General features: G+C 39.2%; 1 protein-coding gene across 16 annotated transcripts in view; it reads left to right on the top strand.

Annotated features, from left to right (window-relative positions):
- The window catches only part of frmd4a (FERM domain containing 4A), a 485,341-nt gene that overhangs the window by 427,319 nt on the left and 35,160 nt on the right, over positions 1-22,862 (top strand). For all 16 annotated transcript variants that reach the window (XM_062983558.1, XM_008111470.3, XM_008111469.3 and 13 more), the window contains 3 exons: positions 1,379-1,455; positions 10,876-11,014; positions 13,794-13,935. In XM_062983558.1, the coding sequence (XP_062839628.1) occupies positions 1,379-1,455; positions 10,876-11,014; positions 13,794-13,935 (358 nt within the window). The remainder of the gene's footprint in view (positions 1-1,378; positions 1,456-10,875; positions 11,015-13,793; positions 13,936-22,862) is intronic.

The raw sequence follows: 22,862 nt of genomic DNA, 5'->3' as shown, positions 1-22,862 counted from the left end.
ACTGTACGACAGATGCATGTAAATGTCTAAAACAGCCACTAGATGGCGATCAGAAAACATTTACTGCAGCCAATTTTCGGGGGAGCCCAACATTGAGCCAAGGGGTTGTGGAACGACAGTATAAGAAGCAGTGGCATAGAGCACTGCTTCTTAAACTGTGGATACAGACCCCAAATGGGGTCACCATAACTCTACATTGAGGTTCGTCCCTCCTGCTCCCCCCCCCAAAAAAAACATTCTGAACATCACCTACTGGTTGTTTTAGACATTTACACAAATCTGTTGTGCCGCGTTTGCAGGAGATGCTTCAGCAGTACTTCATAAAAAGAAAAAAATCAGCCTGTTTAGCAAGCCTTGCAAATGCTGAATTTGTTATACAGTAGAGTCTCACTTATCCAACGTAAACGGGCCGGCAGAACGTTGGATAAGCGAATATGTTGGATAATAAGGAGAGATTAAGGAAAAGCCTATTGAACATCAAATTAGGTTATTATTTTACAAATTAAGCACCAAAACATCACGTTATACAACAAATTTGATAGAAAAGGTAGTTCAATACGCAGTAATGTTATGTTGTAATTACTATATTTACGAATTTAGCACCAAAATATCATGATCTATTGAAAACATTGACTACAAAAATGCGTTGGATAATCCAGAACGTTGGATAAGTGAGTGTTGGATAAGTGAGACTCTACTGTAATTCAATGTTTGATTTTTATACCTATTTCACATGCCCGGAGCCATGTGAAAAGGTCTCGGGTGGAAAGGAGTTGCAAGTGGGAAAAGTTTAAGACCTGGCATTCCCTCCTGGTGCCCCAGCCAAGTTTGATCCAGATCTGACTCTGCTGAGTTTGCAATTTGACACTACTGGAACTGCCAGGGCTCAAGGCTATGCAATACTTGGGAGTTGCAGTTGAGTGAGGTGCCGGCACTCTTTGGCAGAGAAGGCTAAAGTCCTTGTAAAGCTACAAATCCCAGATTTCTATAGCCTTGGGTCCAAGCTGTGTCATTCTACAATGCAGATGCACCTCAAAAGTGGGTGGGAAAGGGAGTCTGACTGTAGGAGGAACAGAGGCGAACAGGGCAGTTCAGTAGAGCCTTTCTGGCAGCCCAGCCTCCGCTTCCTTTTCTGCTCTCATATTCAAAGGGGGAGGGAGAGGAAAGGAGCTGCGAAGGCAAGGAGGAACAAAGGGAAGGGACTTCGTGGCCAGGACCTCTTTGGCTCCTCAGTGTGGGCAGAAAGGGGCCGGGCAGGCAACTGTGGAGCTTTTCCTGAGAGTTGGAGAAAAGGAGTAAAGAAAGGAAAGCCGCCCTCCCTGAACACTGCCTCTTTCTCAAGCCCTTGGGGTTTTTCTTCTTATTCTTCCCTCTTCAGATCTTCCAATGGAGGCAGCTGGAAAATCTGTACTTCAGGGAGAAGAAGTTTTCCGTGGAAGTCCATGACCCACGCAGGTAAGACAATTGTATATGTCTAGGAGTATGTTTCCCAAGAAAATGCAGCCCAAACGGGGATCAGATGTTTTTGCATCAGGGAGGGAGGGGTGGTTAAACATTTTTTTCAGAGAATACTGAATGCCTTCACTGCTCTCTGATTGCAGTAAATAAGGCACTGAGTGAAGTTTCAAGCTAGACAGACAGATCACACAGTGAGATTCATAAAGTGTGCTTTGTATTAAGTGTCTCTGCTCCAAAAGTCAGCAAGCATATCAACTCCGTTCATTTCTACTCAGAAGTATGATATATGGGGTGTCTATAAAGTCTCTTTACCATGTGTATCAATGATACAAATTGCTACCAAATATACCAATGATAAAAAGACTTTACAGACACCCTGTATGATGGTAAGAATGAAATGTGCCTGTAGTTTGGTCCTCTTGTCTGCCCTGTAAGCACCATTTAGCTCCTAAGGAAATCTGTTTTGAGAATGCAGTCTTGGGGAAGTTAAGCATTGATAGGTTTCTTGTGATGTTCTGTCGCTATGGGCAAAGGACATTTCTGGGAGCCTTAAAGTTCATCTGCACTGACCACTTCACATGGACTAAAGGCATTTCAAAAATGTGATGTTCAACTAAGAAAAATAGGTTGGCCATGTATCAGGGGTGCTTTGATTGTGCTTTTCCTGCATGGCAAGGGATTGGACTGGATGACCCCTGTAATCTTTTCCAATTCTATGATTCTGTAGGGCCCATGATGTGTATCAGCATGCATATATGCAAAGTACATTATAGGGCAAAATTGATGAAGGGACAAGTGCTCCAGCCATCCACACACGTTGATCAGATCAGAGGAAACTGGGGAAAAACCAGAATCCTCCACAGCAGTGAAGTAGTGGATGCTGAAACCGGGTTGAAGTCAAACTCTCCAGTGCATGTAAACACTGCTGAGGTTTTGCCCCAGTTCCCGCAATTTACATGTGATCAACTACATATTTGCTTTGCTTCTGCCTTTGCTTCTCTCTTTCCACATTATGTGGTCAGTGTAGATCTGGAACTCTTCTCACTAAATGCTTTTGTTCTGTGCCTTCAAGTTGTTACCATGGATTTCCTTGGCAAAGTTTGTTCTTGGAGAATTTGCCATTAGCTTCCCCTGAGGATAAAAGAGTGGGAATATTCTAGAGTAACTTCTGAAGTCAGTTTTGTACATTGGAATGTGATACCCTATACTAATCTGTTTGTTCACTGTGTTCTCTTTATTGCTTATAGAATAATTTGGCAGGGAAATATTCAGAGTACAATCATGTGGCCTTGTTCCATATTGTTACTGTAAGACACTGCAACATCTGTTTTGATGCGGTATTCAATATATTATGTTACCATGCTCTACATTTGTAGCTGTTTGTATTCTTATCCTTTTCCATTGGCTTTGATTCTGCCCAACACAAGCAACTGTACACGGCAAGCATAATTGTAGGGTAGAATAAAACTATAAATGGAATTTCTGCTATAATGACTAACTGGACATTGTAGTTTACAGCAAATTGCTACAATGTATTTTCCCAGTCCAGAATACTATCTGCAAAACACAAATATTTTGTACAGTTTTGTTCATGCGCATCCAATTTCCTCCCCTGAGGTCTTGGGAGTTGAAAACTGTACTCCGGAAATGCTGCAGTTAATAGTTCACAGCATAATTGGATCGCAGTGGGTTTAGTTCTGTCTCTACATGAATTTTGTGTTTCCTTCCTCCCTCTCCCATTTGCAAGTCATGCATATGTTCATCAGAACCAATGATACAGTGCCCTTTTCCTCAGGGAGAGGTCATTTATGTGGTGCTCTGTGTTACCAACAATTTCCTCGATGATCGTCATCAACTACAATTTCTTTTGTGTTTGTTAAATATTGCCAAGATTCGGGCTTTCAGTGTTTCCACAAGAATTGGGTACTTAGAACATGAAAAGTTATAGTTGCAATTCAATATAAGTACACTATATTATTTACGTTGTGGCTAAGCTTCTACTTCAAAATATTAATTTTGGCCACCATTTCATGGTTCATTTTTCTATACAGACCATATTGAATAATTTTGAAAAATGAAAGAGCACTGCTGTTTCAGTTAGGCTTATGCCTAACTTTGTAATTTGGCTTAAAAATGAATGATATCACTGCAGCTGTCTGCTTTATATAAATTACTGGGAACAAAATGGAGGATCACCTTTCAATAATAAGACTTTGAGAATTAAACCATTGTTGTTGAATGGAAACCTCCAACTCACCCTATCACTAACAGCCCTTCTCAAGCCCTGCATATTCAGGACCTTGGCTTCCTTGACTGAGTATCCATCTAGAATATGATCTTCCCCTTTTCCGACTGCTTTTTGCCTTACCAAGTATTACTGTGTTTTCTAGTGAGTCACATTACACACTTTGCTATAATCTATAAACCACAGGCAGATTTTTTTTTTGAAATTCTTTGGTGGTCTCCATTATCCAATGTATGTTTGCAATGTGATCCTTTATGCCTCTCCCTTTCCTGCACCCAGCTTGGATAGCTGGCACTCCATAGTTAAAGTCTTTGTTGTAGAATGTAAAGATACTGCATATTGAACAATTCCAATGTGTTGTCCATTTTTTCATATTTGTTCACAGATTTTAGTTAGAACTAACATTACTTCTGGGTTGCTGTAAGTTTTCTGGGCTATATAGCCATATTCCAGAAGCATTCTCTCCTAACATTGTACCCACATCTATGACAGGCATCCTCAGAGGTTGTGAGATATATAAGCAAGGGAGGTTTATATCTGTGGAAAGTCCAGAGAAAGAACTCTTGTCTGTTGGAGGCAAGTGTGAATGTTGTAATTAATCATCTTGCTTAGCATTTAATGGCCTTGCAGCTCAAGACTTGGCTAATTCCTGCTTGGGGGAATCTTTTATTGGGAGGTGTTAGCTGACCATGATTGTTTCATGTCTGGAATTCCCCAGTTTTCAGAGTGCCATTCTTTATTTATTGTCTTAATTTTAGAGGGTTTTTTAAAATACTGGCAGCCAGATTTTGTTCATTTTCATTGTTTCCTCATTTCTGTTGAAATTGTCCACATGATTGTGGATTTCAATGGCTTCTCTGCATAGTCTTACATGATAGTTGTTAGAGTGGTCCAGCATTTCTGTGTTCTCAAATAATATACTGTGCCCAGGTTGGTTCATTAAGTGCTCTGCTATGGTTGACTTCTCTGGATGAATTAGTCTGCAGTGCCTTTCATATTCTTTGATTTGTGTTTGGAAACTGCATTTGGTGGTCCCTATGTAGACTTGTCCATAGCTGCATGGTATACAGTAGACTCCTGCAGAAGTGAGAGGATCTCTCTTGTCCTTTGCTGAATGTTCAACATTCCTCCTTGGCAACATCCCTGGTTTCGGTCAACAGTTCCTCTGACTCCCAGTCAGTTATGCTCAATAGTGCAAATTATTTTTGACATTATCTTTAAATTCTGTGGGGATGTTCTTCAGGTTGTATTTTGGCACAATGATTGGTTTAGTTTTCTTTTTTTAGCTTTACTCTAATTTTTTGATATCAGCAGTTCATGGTCTGTGCCACCAATTGCTTCTGGTCTTGTTTTTGCAGAGATAACGCAGCTTTTCTGTCTTATACCTTCCAATGATGTAGTCTTTTAAAATCTATATTAGCAATCAGGTGATGTCCATGTGTACAGTTGCTTCCTGGGTTGCTTAAATAATGTGTTTCTGATTAATAAGCTGTTGGCCTTGCAAACATGGTCAGTCAGTCTTTTACTTCATTTCTTGATCCCTTGGCCAATTTTTCCTACTATCTTTTATTCTACTTTGTTTCCTGTTTTTGCATTCCAGTCACTTATGATTGACAAAATGTCCTGTTTTGGTGTGTAATCGATTTCCCCCTGGACTCCAGCACAGAACCTTTTGTTTTTTTTGTTTTTCTTCTTGCTCTGTAGTTGGAACATAACTTGGATTAAGGTTATATTGATAGTTTTCTGTGAAGTCATATTGACATGATTTGGTAAGACTTTGCATTGTATCCTTTAACATAAATGCCACTCCATTTCTTCTTAGAAAACACTGTGTAATTTTTATTCTGTGCCTTCGAGTTGTTTCTGATTTACAGGTACACTAAGGATATTCTGGTTTGAGTCTAGTTGGTCCTCTAGCGATAGTATTACTTGTAGTTGTCAGCTGTATCCTCATGAAATTGCCTCATGAGGTCTACAGAGATCAGAAACTTTAGATCAGCAGAAATCTAGCATTGGTTTCATTGAATCCCAGAAACAGTGCAAAATGTGACACTGGATTCAGAATTTGACTTCCTCGGGATGTCATATTTTTAAAAAGGCTTTAAAATTATTTAGGTAATGTTTGGTGTTTCTGAAACTAGGTAGAGTACTTACCATTGTTGGGATTGTAGTGATTTTATTATCTTTATGAATTGTGAATGAATTTCACAATGGCAAATCTGTTTAATTTGAATAATATATTGCAGTTAGTCTAGCTATCCTGATGGAAGAGGATATCTCTTGTGTCCCTTTCCCATAAAATGTTTAAAGATTGTCATATATGTATCGTCAGTGACATACTTTTAGGAGCATCAGTGCAGTGTAATAATACATTACTTATGGTTCACCCTGAAGTGGTTGACTGAGATTTGAAGACCTGGAAATAGCTAGATATCGTATCTGGGCACAGCAAAATTCCTTTCACCACAACATGCCTATGTTAGGAATTTAAGGTATGTCCACCAATATTAGTCTCTGGTGACCATTGGCTGGACCACATTCAATGAGCTGAATACAGTAAGTCGAAGGAGAATTGTGATGAATCATATTGATGTCTCACATCTCTGTTCACAAAAACTTTTGAGTTTAATTTTATACAAGCAGGAGGATTGTTTGCATTCCTTATACTCATTTGGCTAGTAATACTTTCTATTTCCCTGAAAGTGGGAACATGCCATTGAACATAGGCAGTTCAGTCATGGGATCAGAAAACAATTCCCAGGATTTTGAGGTGTGAGCACATTCAACAAACATAGGATAGGGATTAGTTTAGGCATGTTCTTCACATGAAGCAAGAAATGCCAGATTAGCCTTTGCCAAGTTGGTGTCCTCCAGATGTCTTAGACTGCAACTCCCATCATCCATAGCTACTGTGGCAATGCTGACTGGAAATGCTGAGAGTTACAGTATGATATGTCTAGAGGACACTAAAACTGTGAAAAGTCAGCCCTAGATTGTTACACTATGCTAGTAGCCAGAGCCCTATACTACAGAATATTTGGCAAGCTGATCTACTTTATTGAGTACATTCCCATTTCTCTTCTCACAGTCCACTTCATTCTATGGAATTACAACATTTTTATTTCTTTTTAACAATACAAAATAGCACTTTCTTGTATATTAACTAAGCTGTATAGTAATATATTTCATGTTTAACAACTTTTTAAATACTTACACATGTTTTGTCAGCTTGGAAACTTGGATCCAGAGGGAACATATTTAAGATTCTAGGCTAGTTGCCAAACAGGTTGGTGTCCTAAGATTAATTGTTCAGTGAAAAGGGATGACAGTGGTAGCAGCCATACAAAAAGTCTCAAGCTTGCTTTTGAAAGTATTTTCATCATACATTCATGTATTCATAGAGATAAACAAAAGACACTGATAATAACCAGTTCATCTAACAATGATAACCTTGGGGTCACCATAAGTTGGGAAATTTTAGAAAGGCATACAATAACTGCAACAGCAACAAACCTGACTAACTTTTGTGCCAATGTATTCATCAACAACCCATTTTTCAAAGCACAACTATATAATCTGAGGAAAATAGAGGGAACCTAATGAAAATTCTTTTGATTATCTTTGAAATGTCCCTAAAACATCTGGGGCTCAAGTCTCCTCTCCACATCTAAACCAGACATATGCCTAGTTCGGTATGTGCAGAGCAGAATGTTCTCCAAGGCATTGGAAAATAAAAATCACATGAACATGGCCATACAGCCTGGAAAACATACAACAACCCTGTGATCCTGGCCATGAAAGCCTTTGACAACACATTAAAAATCACACATTTTCTCATTAGGAGGTAACCTATGGGGGGGACATCCAAGAAAAGTGGCATGTTAGGATTAGCTAATGGGATAGGGTTGAGGATAAGAAAAGCCCTCTCTGCTGTGAGTGTAAGAACATTGGTGGTGCTGCAGGAGTTCAAGGTGTCATATAGATACAGCTCTTCCTGAAGTGTTCATAATGTAGGGCATAAGGGAAGCAGGTGGTGCTAGTGAAGGTATCCCCAGAAAGCAGTGTCAATAGTAGAGGTAGCAGAAATACATGATATTCGCCCATATTAGTTCATTCCAAATTGCTTTGCTGTATCACAGACGTGCCTAGTTCAGCAACAGAACATGATTTCATATTTAGCATGCTGGTGTCATGGAAGAACAATATGGAGACTTTTCTTCCTTCCCCAGCCCTCATAGATGCATGAAAACTTGCACATGCCTGCCCCTCCCTTGTAATTTTAATAGCCCCAGTTTATTGCTTAACTGTTTTAATTATATTGTGGTTGTGTTATTAAATTTCATCTGTTTTGACTTCTGGTCTTGGTCCCCAAGTGAATCGTTCTGAGTCCCTTCGGGGAGATGGAGGTGGGTTATAAATAAAGTTGTTGTTGTTGTTGTTGTTGTTATTAAAACTGGATCCAGAGAGTTTCCCAGATCTCTGGAGCAGAGTTTGTTCTTTTCTTTTCCTCCCTTTTTTTTTTTTTTTTGGTAGTAGGAGGCAGGGGCAGAAGGCTGCAAAAGGAAAGGGTTATTGTCTCTCTTGAGTCCTTGGGAATCCACTGTTCAGCCAGTGGAAGTCTAGTATGTCCCAACCTCTTATTTTTGTAAGCCAAAATGTCACAGCAAGTTCAGAAAAAACAGCACATGGCTTCCTGTTGTTGATCTCAGAATTTGGTAAACAGAATTTTGCTGCCTCTGAAATCGGAAATGCCAGTTAGCTATCATGGCTATTGATGGACAGACTTGTCATCTAATTACTCTATTATCTTTATATGACAGATCACACTGCTGACATGTAAAGGTTTTGATCCTTTGCATGCCCATGTGGACAGCACATAACTGGAGCACTGATATTGTTGATGCTAGAGAGTAAAAGTGCTGCCTTCACATAATTTGCATTGAGAGTCTCATAAGTTTTATGTTAGGGGGTGCGACCAAAGTCTAATAGCTTTTAGTACATTGTTGCAGCAAATATTTGTATGCCATCCATCTTGCGCAGCAGGGAAGGGAATGTGTTTGTAGTGCTATGTTTAATATGAGAACAGTATACCTTGGCAGTTAGAAACAGAAATACCGTATTGTTCGGATTTTCTTGCCAATATGTCTGGCTCCTGAATACCTCGTTTCACACTGTCTGGTTCTTCAACTTTCCTGCCTTATACACCCTTCCTGTAACCTCTACTTTACCTTTCAGATTTTTTTTAAAACAGTGAACATGTTCTTCATCTTAATATACCATTTGGTTCAGGAAAGTGTTCGTTCCAAGTTGTTTAATGGCTCATAACTCGTATGGCACACTTAGTATATAGGAGGTCAGAAAAAATACTTACACTATCCAAAATGCAACAGTTGTCATGCTACTATGGAAACATGACAACTGGGTTTAATTTTTATTGATTGGGTTTAATTTTTATTGCTGGATTTTTTTTAAAAAAAATCTACCTTCCTTATTGTCATGTCTGGTTTGGTTTAAGCTTCATTTAGCCATCTGCATTTTTCCTCTTTGAGTACTTGAACTTTTCTCAGTTGTAGACAAAGTAATAATTTGGGATAAATTATACACTTGTCCATTGGTTGATTTGCTTCAGTATTTTCTACACATCACTTTCTTCAGCTCATCATAGAGCTCCCCAGCCTTGTCTTCTCCCATCTTTCTCACTGAGTGCAGTGAGATCCTACATTTGCTCATGACTAGTGTAAACATCACAAGAATTAAGGTACCAGATGTTTGGGGTCATGAAAAGGCAGCAAATTATTTGATGGTTTTCTTCCTCATGCCAAAAATTTGCCTTGGGAATAGTGGACCCTGACATGAAGGGTGGGTGGGTACAGTTTCTGCTCTGACTTGAACAAAATGCTGTGGTCTGACTCTGTGCTTGTCTTTCTTTTACTTAGTGTGCATTCGGTTTAACACACCAAGATGTGTGTTTGAGTCACAGATGGGGAAAATGTACCCTATGGAATGTATACAGCCCCAAAGTCATTCTGTGGCCCATAGGATTAGTTTTTTTAGAAACACACACATTGTAAACATGTGCCAAAATGTATTTTAGAGGGTTGGATATAATTTGGGTTTTTAGGGAAGGAGAAGTCTGAGTGATTTAAGGCCAAGAGGAGGCCTTATTTAAAACATAAAGACAGATTACTTTCTATTGTTAAAAAAGTGCCTCTCCTGGTTTGCAAAATGAAAATGCTGAAATTATCCACAGTCCTGCCAAAACATGCTTAAATTATCCACAAATTTCCCACAGGGCATTTTGGGGGAAGATTTTTAATTTTGTGTGTGTGCATGGTTGGGGTGCGTGGCAGGATGGTTCCTTGGGGTGTGAACATAGCCCCTAACCCTTAGTACTTGCTTGACCCTGTTATAAGTAACTATGTTTAGCTCTGCACTGTTAATACTGTAATATTATCATTAAGGTTTAGTCCAGTGAGCAACAAGACTTTTTTAAAAAATCAATCCCAGTACTGCATCTGAAGAAGTGGGTTTATATCTACGAAAGCTCATGCAAAAGTAAAAATTAGGGGTGTGCGAAATGGCAGAAATCCATTCTGTTTTCATTCTATTTTAGTTTGGAATTTCTGATCCCCCCCCCCCCCCCGGGTTCTGTTTTAGGAAGATTCTGGTAGATAAGGAGAAGGGCCGTTTGGATTCATAATTGGGATCTGAAGTTTTATTTTCCTTTCGGGAAGAATCTTCCTGAAAACAGAATGGGGGAGGGGACCCAAAATTTGGAGAAAAAAAACCAGAATGGATTTTTGTCATTTCGCACACTCCTAGCAAAGACCAGTTAATCTCAATAGTGCTGCCACATTTGTTTTGGTTTTTTTCCCCTTCCGTTTACTTCCTTCTTTCCTTTTTTTTGTGTTGCAAAAAATAACACAGCTACTTCTTTGAAAATTAGCCTTTAATAACTTTTGATAGATTACAATATACTGTAATGATGCTGGAGCTATGATCTAGGAGGTGCCTCAGTTCAGTTTTATGATTGCCTCAGTTCAATTTTGTGATTGTGATTATTTTTCCCTTACCATGTTTTATGTGAAATTAAAAGGTTAAATAGTGGGGAGAAAGAGCTTCATTTTTGTCACAGTAAAAGCTAAATGTTTCTTCTCTCCTGGATCTTCTAGGGCATCTGTGACCAGAAGGACATTTGGACACAGTGGCATTGCTGTGCACACGTGGTATGCCTGTCCCGCCTTGATAAAATCCATCTGGGCTATGGCCATTAGTCAACATCAGTTCTACTTGGACAGAAAGCAAAGCAAGGTGAGAATCATAGAGGGCAGATGGAAATAAAAGAGAATTACCATGAATGTGCCTGCCTACCAGCTATCCCTGACAGCCTCATTGCCATAACACTTGCATGGATCATTTTTACATTTTTACATTGGCAGATAGCTTGAGGTGGAAGAAGAAAAGGAGTCGTCGCTTTTCATAGATTAGTGTTAGTCATTTGGAACAACATTTGTATGATCTATCTTATTTTTTACTTTTTGAGGGAATACTTTGGGTCCATATAGTGATGGATAATGTTTGTGATTCTATATTTGGCTTTAATCATCTTTTGTAGGAGCCTCTAGTGGCACAGTGGGTTAAATCCTTGTGCCGGCAGGACTGCTGACTTGAAGGTTGGGTTGCTGACCTAAAAGTTGCCGGTTTGAATCTGGGGAGAATGCAGATGGGCTCCCTCTGTCAGCTCCAGCTCCTCATGCAGGGACATGAGAGAAGCCTCTCACAAGGATGATAAAAACATAAAAAAAACATCTGGGTGTCCCCTGGGCAACGTCCTTGCAGATGGCCAATTCTCTCACACAAAAAGTCCTTTCTATTTGATATGTGTATTAGAGACTTCTAAACAGCCAAAACCGTTTAGCTTTGGTCTTCATCTAATTTGTTCCTAGGCTCAGGCATCACATGGAAATTTACAGGACCTTGGGGCGTTTTCTTGTGAAATGCTTTTTGTGCTCCTTTACACTCTGTTTTGAAAGTCATTTCTGATCATGATTGGTTTTTAAAATACATATTTATTTCAGAGTAAATAAATTAGAACATTATCTCTAGAATGAGATTGCCTCTCAATTCTGTTTTATAATAAATAAACCGAGGTACTTACGGTGTTGTTTAAATGCTTTGGTTCATTTCAGATAAAAAGGGACAAGGTCTAGAGCAGAATTTCACAATCATCGTTCCACAAATTATCGTTTTTGTCGGGAGGGGGGGGTGACCTGAAAGTAACCTCAATAAAACCATGTTTTGTGTGGTGTCCACGTTCTAATAGGTCTTTCAGGAGATGATAAAACACCAGTGATCTCATTAATCCCACAAGATTCAGTCAGCACAGAGAAGAAATTCCTTTCCTCTGTCTGACAGTGTTGTTTTCTTGTTATTCAGGCAAGGTCTGGTTACCAAGACTCCTAGACAAATTATTGTTGAGATCTAGAAGTTTAAATACTGGTCAACCTTATTTATGAATCTTGATTCAAGGAAGGAAGGAAGGAAGGAAGGAAGGAAGGAGGGGGGGGGGGGGGGGAGGAAAATAGAAAGACAGAAAGACAGAAAGGATAACTGATCCCCTGAAGTGCCTGAAATATATTTTTCTAGGCACAACTAGACCAGCATTCTTCTGAGGATAATATCGAACCTGAATCATTGTCAGTTACGATTGCTGTATTGGTGAATTACAGTTGCCCTCCATATCCACAGATTCTACATCTTTGGATTCAACCATTCGTGATTTGAAAATATTCCCTCACCCCAGCCCTTGATTTTGCCATATATCAAGGAACACCATTTTACTATACTATTGTATATAATGGGATTTGAGCATCCACAGAGTTTGGTATTCACAGGTGGTTTTGAAATAAAACCCCAGCGGATACCAAAGGCCCATTGTATTATAATTTGTAGAGCATAGATGACACTCTCCTATTCCATTGCCATTGGACTCAATTATGAAAGAAGATCTCTAGAATGGCACCTTTCTGACATTTAAGCACTGACAACTCTGCTCGGTGCTACCTCTTTTAGTACTTCAGTTCATCTAGAATTTAGTGGCTAATTGCAAGCTGGATTGGTTGCTGAGCTTATTTAGAAAGCCTCTTAGGAAATCTAGGCAAACCTCCACATCTATACTTTCATTTTCTTTTGGAGGAGCATTTTCCAAGATGGTTCTGTTTTTAAGAGGTAACTTGCAATCTCTGAAAGACAAAGTAAGTAACGTAAGAGAATCCATCAAGGCTGTCTACCCTCCTTTATTTTTCTATCCAAAACCAAAAATCTCAGATTATGCTCTTTTACACCACCCTGTGATCATATTAAGAGCAGAGGCTAATGGATAGCTGTGGTTGCAGTTTAGGCTGCATGACTTTACTTGTATGCCTAGTGAAGCCTCTAGAAAACATCTGTTCACTTCAATATATGTAAAAAAAAAACCATGCATCAGGGACCAAAGTATGTTGTTTCTCATTTTACTGGCACTGATTCCAATGCAACATTTTTCAAGTTGCTGTGTTGTTGCCTGAGATCACAGGACACTGTTACTTAATTCTGTTAGATTTGGGAGGAAAAGTAAAGTTGCAAAAATGTTCTTGAATGATTTACTGTTTTTACATTTGTTCTGGGAGGTTTCAGATGGACTTGACATCTGCTCTGATGCCTTTTTCAAAGAGTTTGTTTGGATATAAATTTACTATATACTTGTAAAAGTTTACCTACAATGGATCTACTCTACAAAATCCTAGGATTTGTATTTTGCTGAAAAACTTGGAATTCTCTGCCAAAAGGTCCATATTTAGTTCAAATACTGTAGTGGTATAGTTCACTAGAATATTCTAGCAGAGATTTCCAAGTGGTAGCAAACTCTTACAACCATGTAATAGAGATATCATAATAATCTGTAGTAAGACCAGCTCTGTCACCTGTTGGAGCTTTTTTTTCATTCCTTCAAAATGTTGCCACAAATGGGTAATAAGATGAGATAATAGAAATAATTCCAGACCATGGCTTTCTCTTTGATATAGTACATATTTCTTCATTTCCCCTCCAGTCTAAAATTCATGCAGCAAGAAGCCTAAGTGAAATTGCAATTGACCTGACTGAAACTGGAACATTGAAGACCTCCAAACTAGCCAACATGGGAAGCAAAGGAAAGATTATCAGCGGCAGCAGTGGAAGCCTTTTGTCATCAGGTATATTAGTTTAAGAGTGTAACTAGCTCTTTTGTTCAAAAGGTGTGTGTGAGGATTGTAATATTATTTAATGAACAGCCACAGTTGCTGGTCAGAATTCTGCTGGTCAGAATTCCACATTACTTGGTACAATTGGATAGGGCAGACTGTAACTGGGTAGCTGACAAACTCTATGGCATTTATGTATAATAACAATATGTGTAATTTTACTAATATGATTACCCAAGGGTGTACAACCTTTTCTTCTTGTAATCTGATGGTCATTAACATTTCTAGCTCTACAACATGGAATTTGAGATAGGAGAGAAGCCAACATTATGAATAATCTTTATTTGCTGGCGTTTGCCCTCAGTTTACCCCTCTCATTTTCAACACAGTGATGTCTTGCTTCCCATTGTTGGTGTGGATTACAACATCCATTTGTTGAAGACTAGTGCTGTAGTGTGAGATACCCAAAACAATTGAGGTTGTTGGTATTGGTTTCTCAAAAAATCAAAGAAAACAGCACTCCAACCTCTTTGTGGGATTTTAAATGAAGAAGAGAACATATGGATTCTCCAAAATCGCATACCACATTAGAAGAAGGAAGATAAAGAAGGAAGTTAACACGTCCTTCTTTTATCAAGGCCATGTAGTAATCAAAATGAACTGGAATAAGCTGTTTTGCACTAGGGTTAAAATAGATTAAAATAAAAATTTGGTGACAAAGATTTGTAAGGCATCTGCTGCAGTACTAGACAAAATCTATGATGGAATATATGATTGAAATGGTTTATTTCTATTCAGATAGCAAAATGTAAGAACAGTTTTGCTATTTTGTTTTATTTATATCAATAAACGGGATCCAAGGCAACTAAGGCGCTTTCTACACTGCCCTATATCTCAGGATCTGATCCCAGATTATCTTCTTTAAACTGGATTATATGAGTCTCCACTGTCAGATAATCTGGGATAAGAAGATAATCTTGGATCAGATCCTGGAATATAGGGGCAGTGTAAAAGGGGCTTAAAACTGTTATTCCACACCATTTCACCAATGCTGCATTCCTGTGTTGTTGTTTTATTTCAAGTGTTATTTTACATTTAAAGCAAATATATCATGGTATTTTCCTGGCAAGATTTGTTCAGAGGGGTTTGGGCTTTGCCTTCTTCTGGAGCTGAGATAGTGTAACTTGCCCAAGTTCACCTAGTGGGTTTCCATGGCTAAGGGATATTTAAACCTTAGACTCCAGAGTCATTGCTCAAACCACTGCATTCTTCCCCACTTCAAACAAACCATTTGTCTAGTGCAGAATGCCATGGTGCTAAGAAGTGGCACATGTGGCTCTCTCCTGGCCAAAAGGATGCATTGAGAACAAATAGTAACAAGACTGAGGGGTTATTGCAGATGTTTCCCAGTGACCAGTCTGCAGTAGCTGGACCATCGTTTTGTTGGAGCACTGCCAGGCTGTAGGTTTATTCAGTCACATAGATCATTAACTTCCATGAGGAGCTGTGGTGGCACAATGGGTGAAACACTTGTGCCAGCTGGACTTCTGACCTGAAGGTTGGGTTACTGACCTGAAGGTTGCCAGTTCGAATCCGCGAGATGGGGTGAGCTCCCATTTGTCAGCTCTTACTTGTGGGAAAATGAGAGAAGCCTCTCAGCTATCACATCTGGGCATCCCCTGGGCAACATCTCTGTAGACGGCCAATTCTCTCACACAAGAAGCGTCTTGCAATATGTCGCTTCTGACATGACAAATGAATTAACTTCCATAAACACTACTCCCCTAAGTTATGAGATCATAGATTCATATTGCAATCTTGTAACTGCTGAACAGAGTTATAGCCAATGTGTTTTAGTTTGTGTCTATATGGTGGGTTTAAAGGCAAGATCTCTTGGCATCCTATTTAGCTTTTCTCTGTTTTTGTGCTCAAGAAAGGAAGATGATAGTTCTCTAGGTCAGATTGTTCCTCCTGCCAGTGACCCTGAAGCATGAGTCATTAACTTTTTAACATGGGAAGAACTTTTGACACAGAGGCACCTTTTTGACTTCTTCACATTTCCTAACTGTTGGCATTGGCTACATGTTTTTTTATTTTCAGTAATAGGATAGGGCCTCAGCCTGAGTGTTAACTTAGTCATGTGCATAGTTTAGTTCTGCAGGACTGATTATACTAGATGCTGTGACATTGTGCCATTGTGTTGGACAAAAGAGCTGTAGTGTGTGGGATCAGGTGGGACAGGGTTAATGATAGTAGGATTAGATTCATTTCTTGAAGTCAGCATCAGGAATGGTTTGCGAGAACTGAGAAACAGTAGGCCAATGGGAATGACTTACTTGTGAGAGGTGCAAAAGCTTCAGGATGCTCAGAGATGTTATAAAAATACCCCCACAAGTCCTTGGAGGTCCCACCTTCCCATTCCTATAAAATCATGGTTCTAGGCTTGAATGAAGGTTGATATCCACAACTTTTCCTATAGACAGCTGTGGATCCAGAGTGCCACTTGCATTATGAATGAAGAAGGAATCTGTAGTTAGTTATCACAGGGTTTATGTTTTTTTTCTGGCCTTGACTGAATGTGATTTAAGGCTCTCTTGTAACTTTGTAAGTACTCTGAAGTACTGCCTGAATGAATAAATTCTTTCCTAGAAAGATTTCCTCCTTTTCCACTTCCTCTTAGCATACCTTGGCTCGATGTATTCGTGTGTTGTTGTTTTTAAGATTTCCATCTCCTCTGGGAAAGGAAATCTCTGTGAAGTCAGTGGTAGATGTCCCACTGAGCTACTGAATTTAAGTATACTATTTAACTGATGGGGGTGGCATCTGATAGAATTTGGGATCCCCATACTATTCAAGAGTAGAAGACGGGAAAGAAACTGTAGCAGAGAACTCCTTGATGTCATATGGTGCTTTCAGACTAAGGGCCTTTCCATGCAGCCATATAACCCAGAATATCAAGGATGATAATCCACAATATTTGCTTTGAACTGGAATATCTGAGTCCACACTGCCAGATAATCCAGTTCAATGTGGATTTTATACAGTTGTGTGGAAGGGGCCTGACTTCACTCCTCCCAATCTGAATGTTTCTCTTTCTCCTGTTTGCCATCGCTCAGCCATGGCTGTGCTGCTAGGCAGCCGCTGCCAAACAATGCATGCTTGTTCCAAGACTGGGTGGGCCATGCCAGTGGTGCCAGATTTTTTAGTAATGCATATGAAATAACTGGAGGATGCCTGCCAAAAGCAAAAGAATAGACCACATTTTGTGGCTTTGTTTACAGGAGCTGAAATCTATCCTTGTCCTGTTTGATGTACCAAAACAAGAGAAATTACTATCCAGGAAGCATTTCCCTTGTGTCTTTACGCTGAATACTCAGAGCTTGGGAAAGTTATTTTTGGACTACAACTCCCAGAGTCCTCAGTACTCTAAAACATACTTTCTCAAGCTCCTTTGAGGCTATTTCCCCCTAGAACCTACCCATCATAGCTTCAGACTTTTCCCATTAAAACGTCAATAATAACAAAACAGAAGTCCTAATTAAATTTATTTCTGGATATCCATCACGATAAATCTGTCTGGAAGCAGAAATGTTCTTGCTTAGCTGATACAAGTGTGCATGTAAAAGCAAATCTGCATCCACACTGGTATACTCACTTAAACTGTGGTATGACATATTTTTATCTGAACCTTTCCCATTAGGAGTATTACATTATTCAAGACTACAAGTTGCATGTGTATACTATAGATGAAACTGATCCATAATGCCTATATGATGTATAATTTCCCCAGAGTTATTCATTGTTCATCCAAAGAAAAAGAAGACTTTAAAGAATATAATTGACCTCCTAAATTTAAAATTAAGAAATACTCTTTTAGAATGTCATTCACTTCCTAAGTTCAGAAATAATAATTCTCAATAAATCTACCCAAGAGATCTTATTTTTAACAAAGACATACAGGCTGGATAAACATGAAACTATGCTGCAGTCCTGTTTGTAAAAGCAAAACGTTGCATGTAAGACAATCACTAACATTTAGAAACCCAAAGACAAAAAACTAATGCAAATACAATTTTCACTCCATCTGAAACTATCAGGGTCTAACAACTTTTGGATGTCATGAAGTTGGGATAGACACCAGATCCCATAGAGGAATGTGTAGACAGACTTGAACACTAGTCTGAAGCTAGCAAGATGAAACTGAAAAGAGATCAGTGTGAAATATTTAGATACAGAAACACAAAGACACACATATGGGTGGAGGAGACTTGCTTCCCATATCCACATGCAGTGTATAAACCTCACCTGGGGACACTGAGGATGGCCACCCAAAATAGACCTCATTCCTTAAACAGGCATATATACACATTTAACCAGGAGTAAAGGAAGGTGATAGTGGACTTCCAGTACCATGTATTGATGGTACCGTTTGATATTCTCTGCTGTACTCCTAATTGTAGGAATACAGTGTTCCCTCACTTATTGCAGGGGTTAGGTTCCAGGACCACCCGCAATAAGTGAAAATCTGCAAAGTAGGGACACTATATTTATTTTACTATTTATACATTATTTCAGTAGTTATACACTATTTTAAGTCTTTATCAACCAATTGTGTGTTGGTAAATCGCCTCTTTCTCCTCCTGTTGCCACTTGGGCTCCTTTTCTCTCTCTTTGGCTTCTCCTTCCTCTCTTCCTTAGGCTGTACATTGTAATTTATAATAATCTTTTAGAGTTTATTGGAAAACCGCGAAACAGCGAATCCGCAAAAAGTGAACCGTGAAGTAATGAGGGAACACTGTACACCAATTTTATGCCATTTGTGTCTTCTGTGAATAAATGTTACTAGGGAGAAAAGAAGGAACTTGACAAGAGTTGGATGTTTGTAATTGGGGACTGACTGTATATTACTGTATTTCGTGAGTCTCCTGGGTTTATACAGCCTTATAAAAAGCCTACAGTAACAGAAATACACAGGACAGGACAGCCATCTGCTAATGATTATAAGGAGAAAAGCATGCACTAGAGAACACACAGGCTCTCAAATGGAATTCCGCCCTTCGTTTCTACATTGTGTTAAAAGCTTTGCTGCTTTTTACCTTGGAGAGGGCTAACCCTGACTGAGAATACATCCTCAGGGAGCTTGCACAGAAATTCCCTCCCTTCATTTGTGAACAGAGATGCCTTTCTCTTCCTCGTGCCCCTCAGGGGTACCACATACAATCCCGTGTTTGTTCTAAGAATCGTTTGCTCGAACAGCCATGGCTGCTGTACGGCTTCTGGTTGGGTCTTGAGCGGATTCGTTTTTGTTTGCTTGTTTGTTTTGGCTTCTCTCCCGCTTGGCTGTTTGGATAAGATAAGGGAAGCCTAGGAAATGCTCGGTATGGCCTACAGGAATTCCTGTGCTTGTGGGCAGCATTCTTGCTTTTATAAAAATGGAGTACTAGCTAGTGTTGGTGTTTTGTCTTTACGTACTTGCTGACCCTTTTATTTATTTGTTGTTGTTTGCCTCCTTGAATAGAATTTGATGTGATGGTGGCAAATCTGTGGATTTGGATCCATGTTGTTGCTAAGCAGGAGTCAGGTGGCAGACCTTAAACGACTTCTTCCAGAATCCTGGGGAGTTTTATTCCAAAAGGCAAATTTTCTGATCTCTTCTGAAGCTGGATCTATACTGCCAGTATAATACAGTACCTGATCCCAGATTATCAGCTTTGAACTGGATTATATGAGCCTAAACTGCCATATAATTAAGTCTGGATCTACACTGCCCTATATCTCGGGATCTGATCCCAGATTATCCTCTTTGAACTGGATTGTGTGAGTCTACACTGCCAGATAATTTAGGATAAGGAGATCATCCTTAGTGAAGGGCCTACTATATTATCTTTTATTGCTGTTAACATAGATTTTACAGATTTTGACATCTGCGATCTGAAGGTTTGAGCTCTACATATAAAAGCTTTGCACCATTTAAAAAAGAGGCTGTTCTAATTATTTCTATCCTACATTTCTGAAAATATGGGACCGAACATGGCTCATAGTACAATTTAAAGCAAAATACTCTTCATTTAAACTACAAGCAGTCCCTAAGTTACAAACATCTCATTCACATATGACCCATAGTTAAGAATGGGGATGAGACAACAGGAAGTGAGAGAAATCTACCCCTCCAAAATGAAATTCACTCCTGAAGGAGTTTTCATGGGGAAAAGAGATCTCCACTGGGGGTTTATAACCAATCCTTGTTTCCACAACAAGTCAAAATGTTCAAAATCCAGTTATCACCAGTACAGAAAGTGTGGTGACATCTTCTGAACAGGGACACAGACAGCAAATCAAACAGCATGGGGGTATTAACCCTCCCCTATTTTTGGCTGGAGTTACACTTTAAAAAGTACCTGTTCCAACTTACATACAAATTCAACAGAAAAACAAATCTACAGAACCTATCTTGTTAGTAACTAGGGGACTGCCTGTATGGATAATAATGTTAAAATAATTAAATAATATTATTAAAACCATTAAGACATTTTAAGAAGTCAGTATATGTGTCTTCAAGGCGCCTGTCGGTTTATGGTGACCCCATGAATTTTCTGGGAGTTTTCTCTAATGGTTTACGACTTATTTCCTCTGAAATACAGCCTGGCCCATTTAAAAGATATTCAATAAAGCTTTCATACTAATAAAAAATAAACTAATTGGAAAATAACCACCAATAAAAAATCACTAGAGCCTGTGAAATGAACTGGTCCAGTATTATGAATGCATGTAGCCCCAAAGAAGGAAGTGATTTAAACAAATTAAAGAGTCTTTGTCAAAAGGAATGTGCTATAATCACCTTCTCGTCTGTTGACTCACTCCGTGAATGTAGCCATGTTGTAGATACCCTTTTCTAAGATATTTCCTTCTATATTGAAATGTTGCAAAGACAGCTGTGATTGCTGCCAAAAAAGAGTAGTCCTAGGCCTTCTGCCTCTTTCCTTAGTAACACTAAGGGTGCTTCCAGGCTTCACAGAAATGCGCACCAAAGAGGGTTTTAAAAACCCGCTTTGGCATGCATTTCTGTCCACACACCTCCACCCAAATCCTGGACTTTCCCAGGTGGCTGTCCCAATGCCATTGCAGTAAGTATCATGTTGGCATGGGACCACCCCAAAACCCCCCAAAAATGCCCTTAAAATAAGAAAAAACTAAGTGGGCTGCTATGAGGCCTCCTGACATGTAGAAATGATGCTCCAGGAGGCGGGGGGACAGGAGCGATTCCCTCCCCCCCCCCACACACACACACACTTCCTGGCATGTTATTTCTACATGCCAGGAGGCCTCCGGAGAGGTGTCATGGTGGCCTGGTAAGTTTTTATTTTATTTTATTTTAGTGCTTTTAGGAAGGCCCAGGTCTAATGGAGTATCAAATTAATTCGGGATAAACCAGGGTTTACCTACTTTGTCCTGAATTAATCTTCCTTTACCAGAGATGTCATTTGGACACCTCCAGTAAAAGTCCGACAGGGCCCACATTTTGGGCCCGGTCAGGAAGGGCCCTAAGTGATGATGCCCAATGAATGAACTCTGAATATGATCCGTTTTCTGACTCTTGTGCAGCAGGAAAATTCAGATCATGATGTAGTGTCAGGTCACATCTTTTAGCTTAAACAGGATATGGGCAATAACTCTCCCAGAAAAGGTCACCTATAAAATAAGATTAGCAAAAGGAGAATTGGATGAAGATCTGTTTGAAAGAGCTTGGAAACCATTTATTAGCTTCATGTGAAAACGCAGTGATGAATGTAAACCACCAAACGTCCAAGCAAGATTATGGTTGAGCAATTAATAAATACATTACAATAATGATATATAATGGATACAATTAGAATAATGTAAATTTGATAGAAGTAACAGTGCTGTATTTTTATAATTCCATGTAAGTAATTGGAGGGTTGGAGGGGGGAAGATTTGGGAATAGAAGATATGATAAAACAGGGTTCTCAACCTGTGGGCCCCCAGATATTTTGGCCTTCAATTCTCAGAAATCCTAACAGCTGGTAAACTGGTTGGGATTTCTGAGAGTTGTAGGCGAAAACATCTGGGGACACACAGGTTGAGAACCATTGTGATAAAAACAACTGTACTGTGTTTTAAATGTTTTGGAATAAAACTAAAAGTAAATTTAAAAAGAGAAGAAGTATCTTTGGTGACGTCTCTTGCTTGGTTTTTAAAACAACCAAATCATAAGAAGAAAAATAAGAAGAGAGCACTGCGGTATAATAAGAATTTTTTAAAAATAACAGCCCAGATGCATTGAAATCTTGGTGGGGGCTCAGGACAAAACTCTGCATAAAAATATACTATAACTGTGGAATGAAATAAACTCAGTCAAAAGGGGAAAAGGAAGTTTAGCAAGCAGAAATGCTAAAGGAAGCAAGGCAAAGCCATAACGTTAAATAAGAAGACTGGGACATGAAAGAAACTTATGGAATGCTTTCCCAGCTTCCCCCCTTTCTCTCATAATTTATGCCCCTTTTCCTGCATTCATAGGTTGTAAATTTTCAAGAGCCTCTTGGTCATTGTTCATTCTCTCTAGATCCGCAGATTGTATCAATCCATTGTAACAAGAAGACATTGTTAACTGAAATAAAGCATTAATTCTGTTCAAAACAATGTAAACTCTTGGCAAGAGTATTGTCCATGTGTTTACAATAAGGCCTGAAGTAAGAGATCTACATCTTTTTTTCTGTTTTGGAATTCTTCTCTCCTTAGCTGAAGAGCAAAAGAAGCAAATGCAATTTTTCTCTATCTATAATGGGGCTCCTGACCTACTCCCAGCATTATTTTCTCCACAATGGTAGGCTCCCCGTGTTTGCTTTGATTTGTGCAGGTCAGTTAGAAGAGAACTGTGTATTTAACTTTTTAACTAATGGGGATTTTGACCAGTCTTTGTT

Source organism: Anolis carolinensis, chromosome 5 (assembly GCF_035594765.1).
Source record: "Anolis carolinensis isolate JA03-04 chromosome 5, rAnoCar3.1.pri, whole genome shotgun sequence".
Taxonomy (NCBI): domain Eukaryota; kingdom Metazoa; phylum Chordata; class Lepidosauria; order Squamata; family Dactyloidae; genus Anolis; species Anolis carolinensis.
The sequence above is the reverse complement of the archived record's forward strand: the minus strand, read 5'-3'. Positions and strand labels throughout refer to the sequence as shown.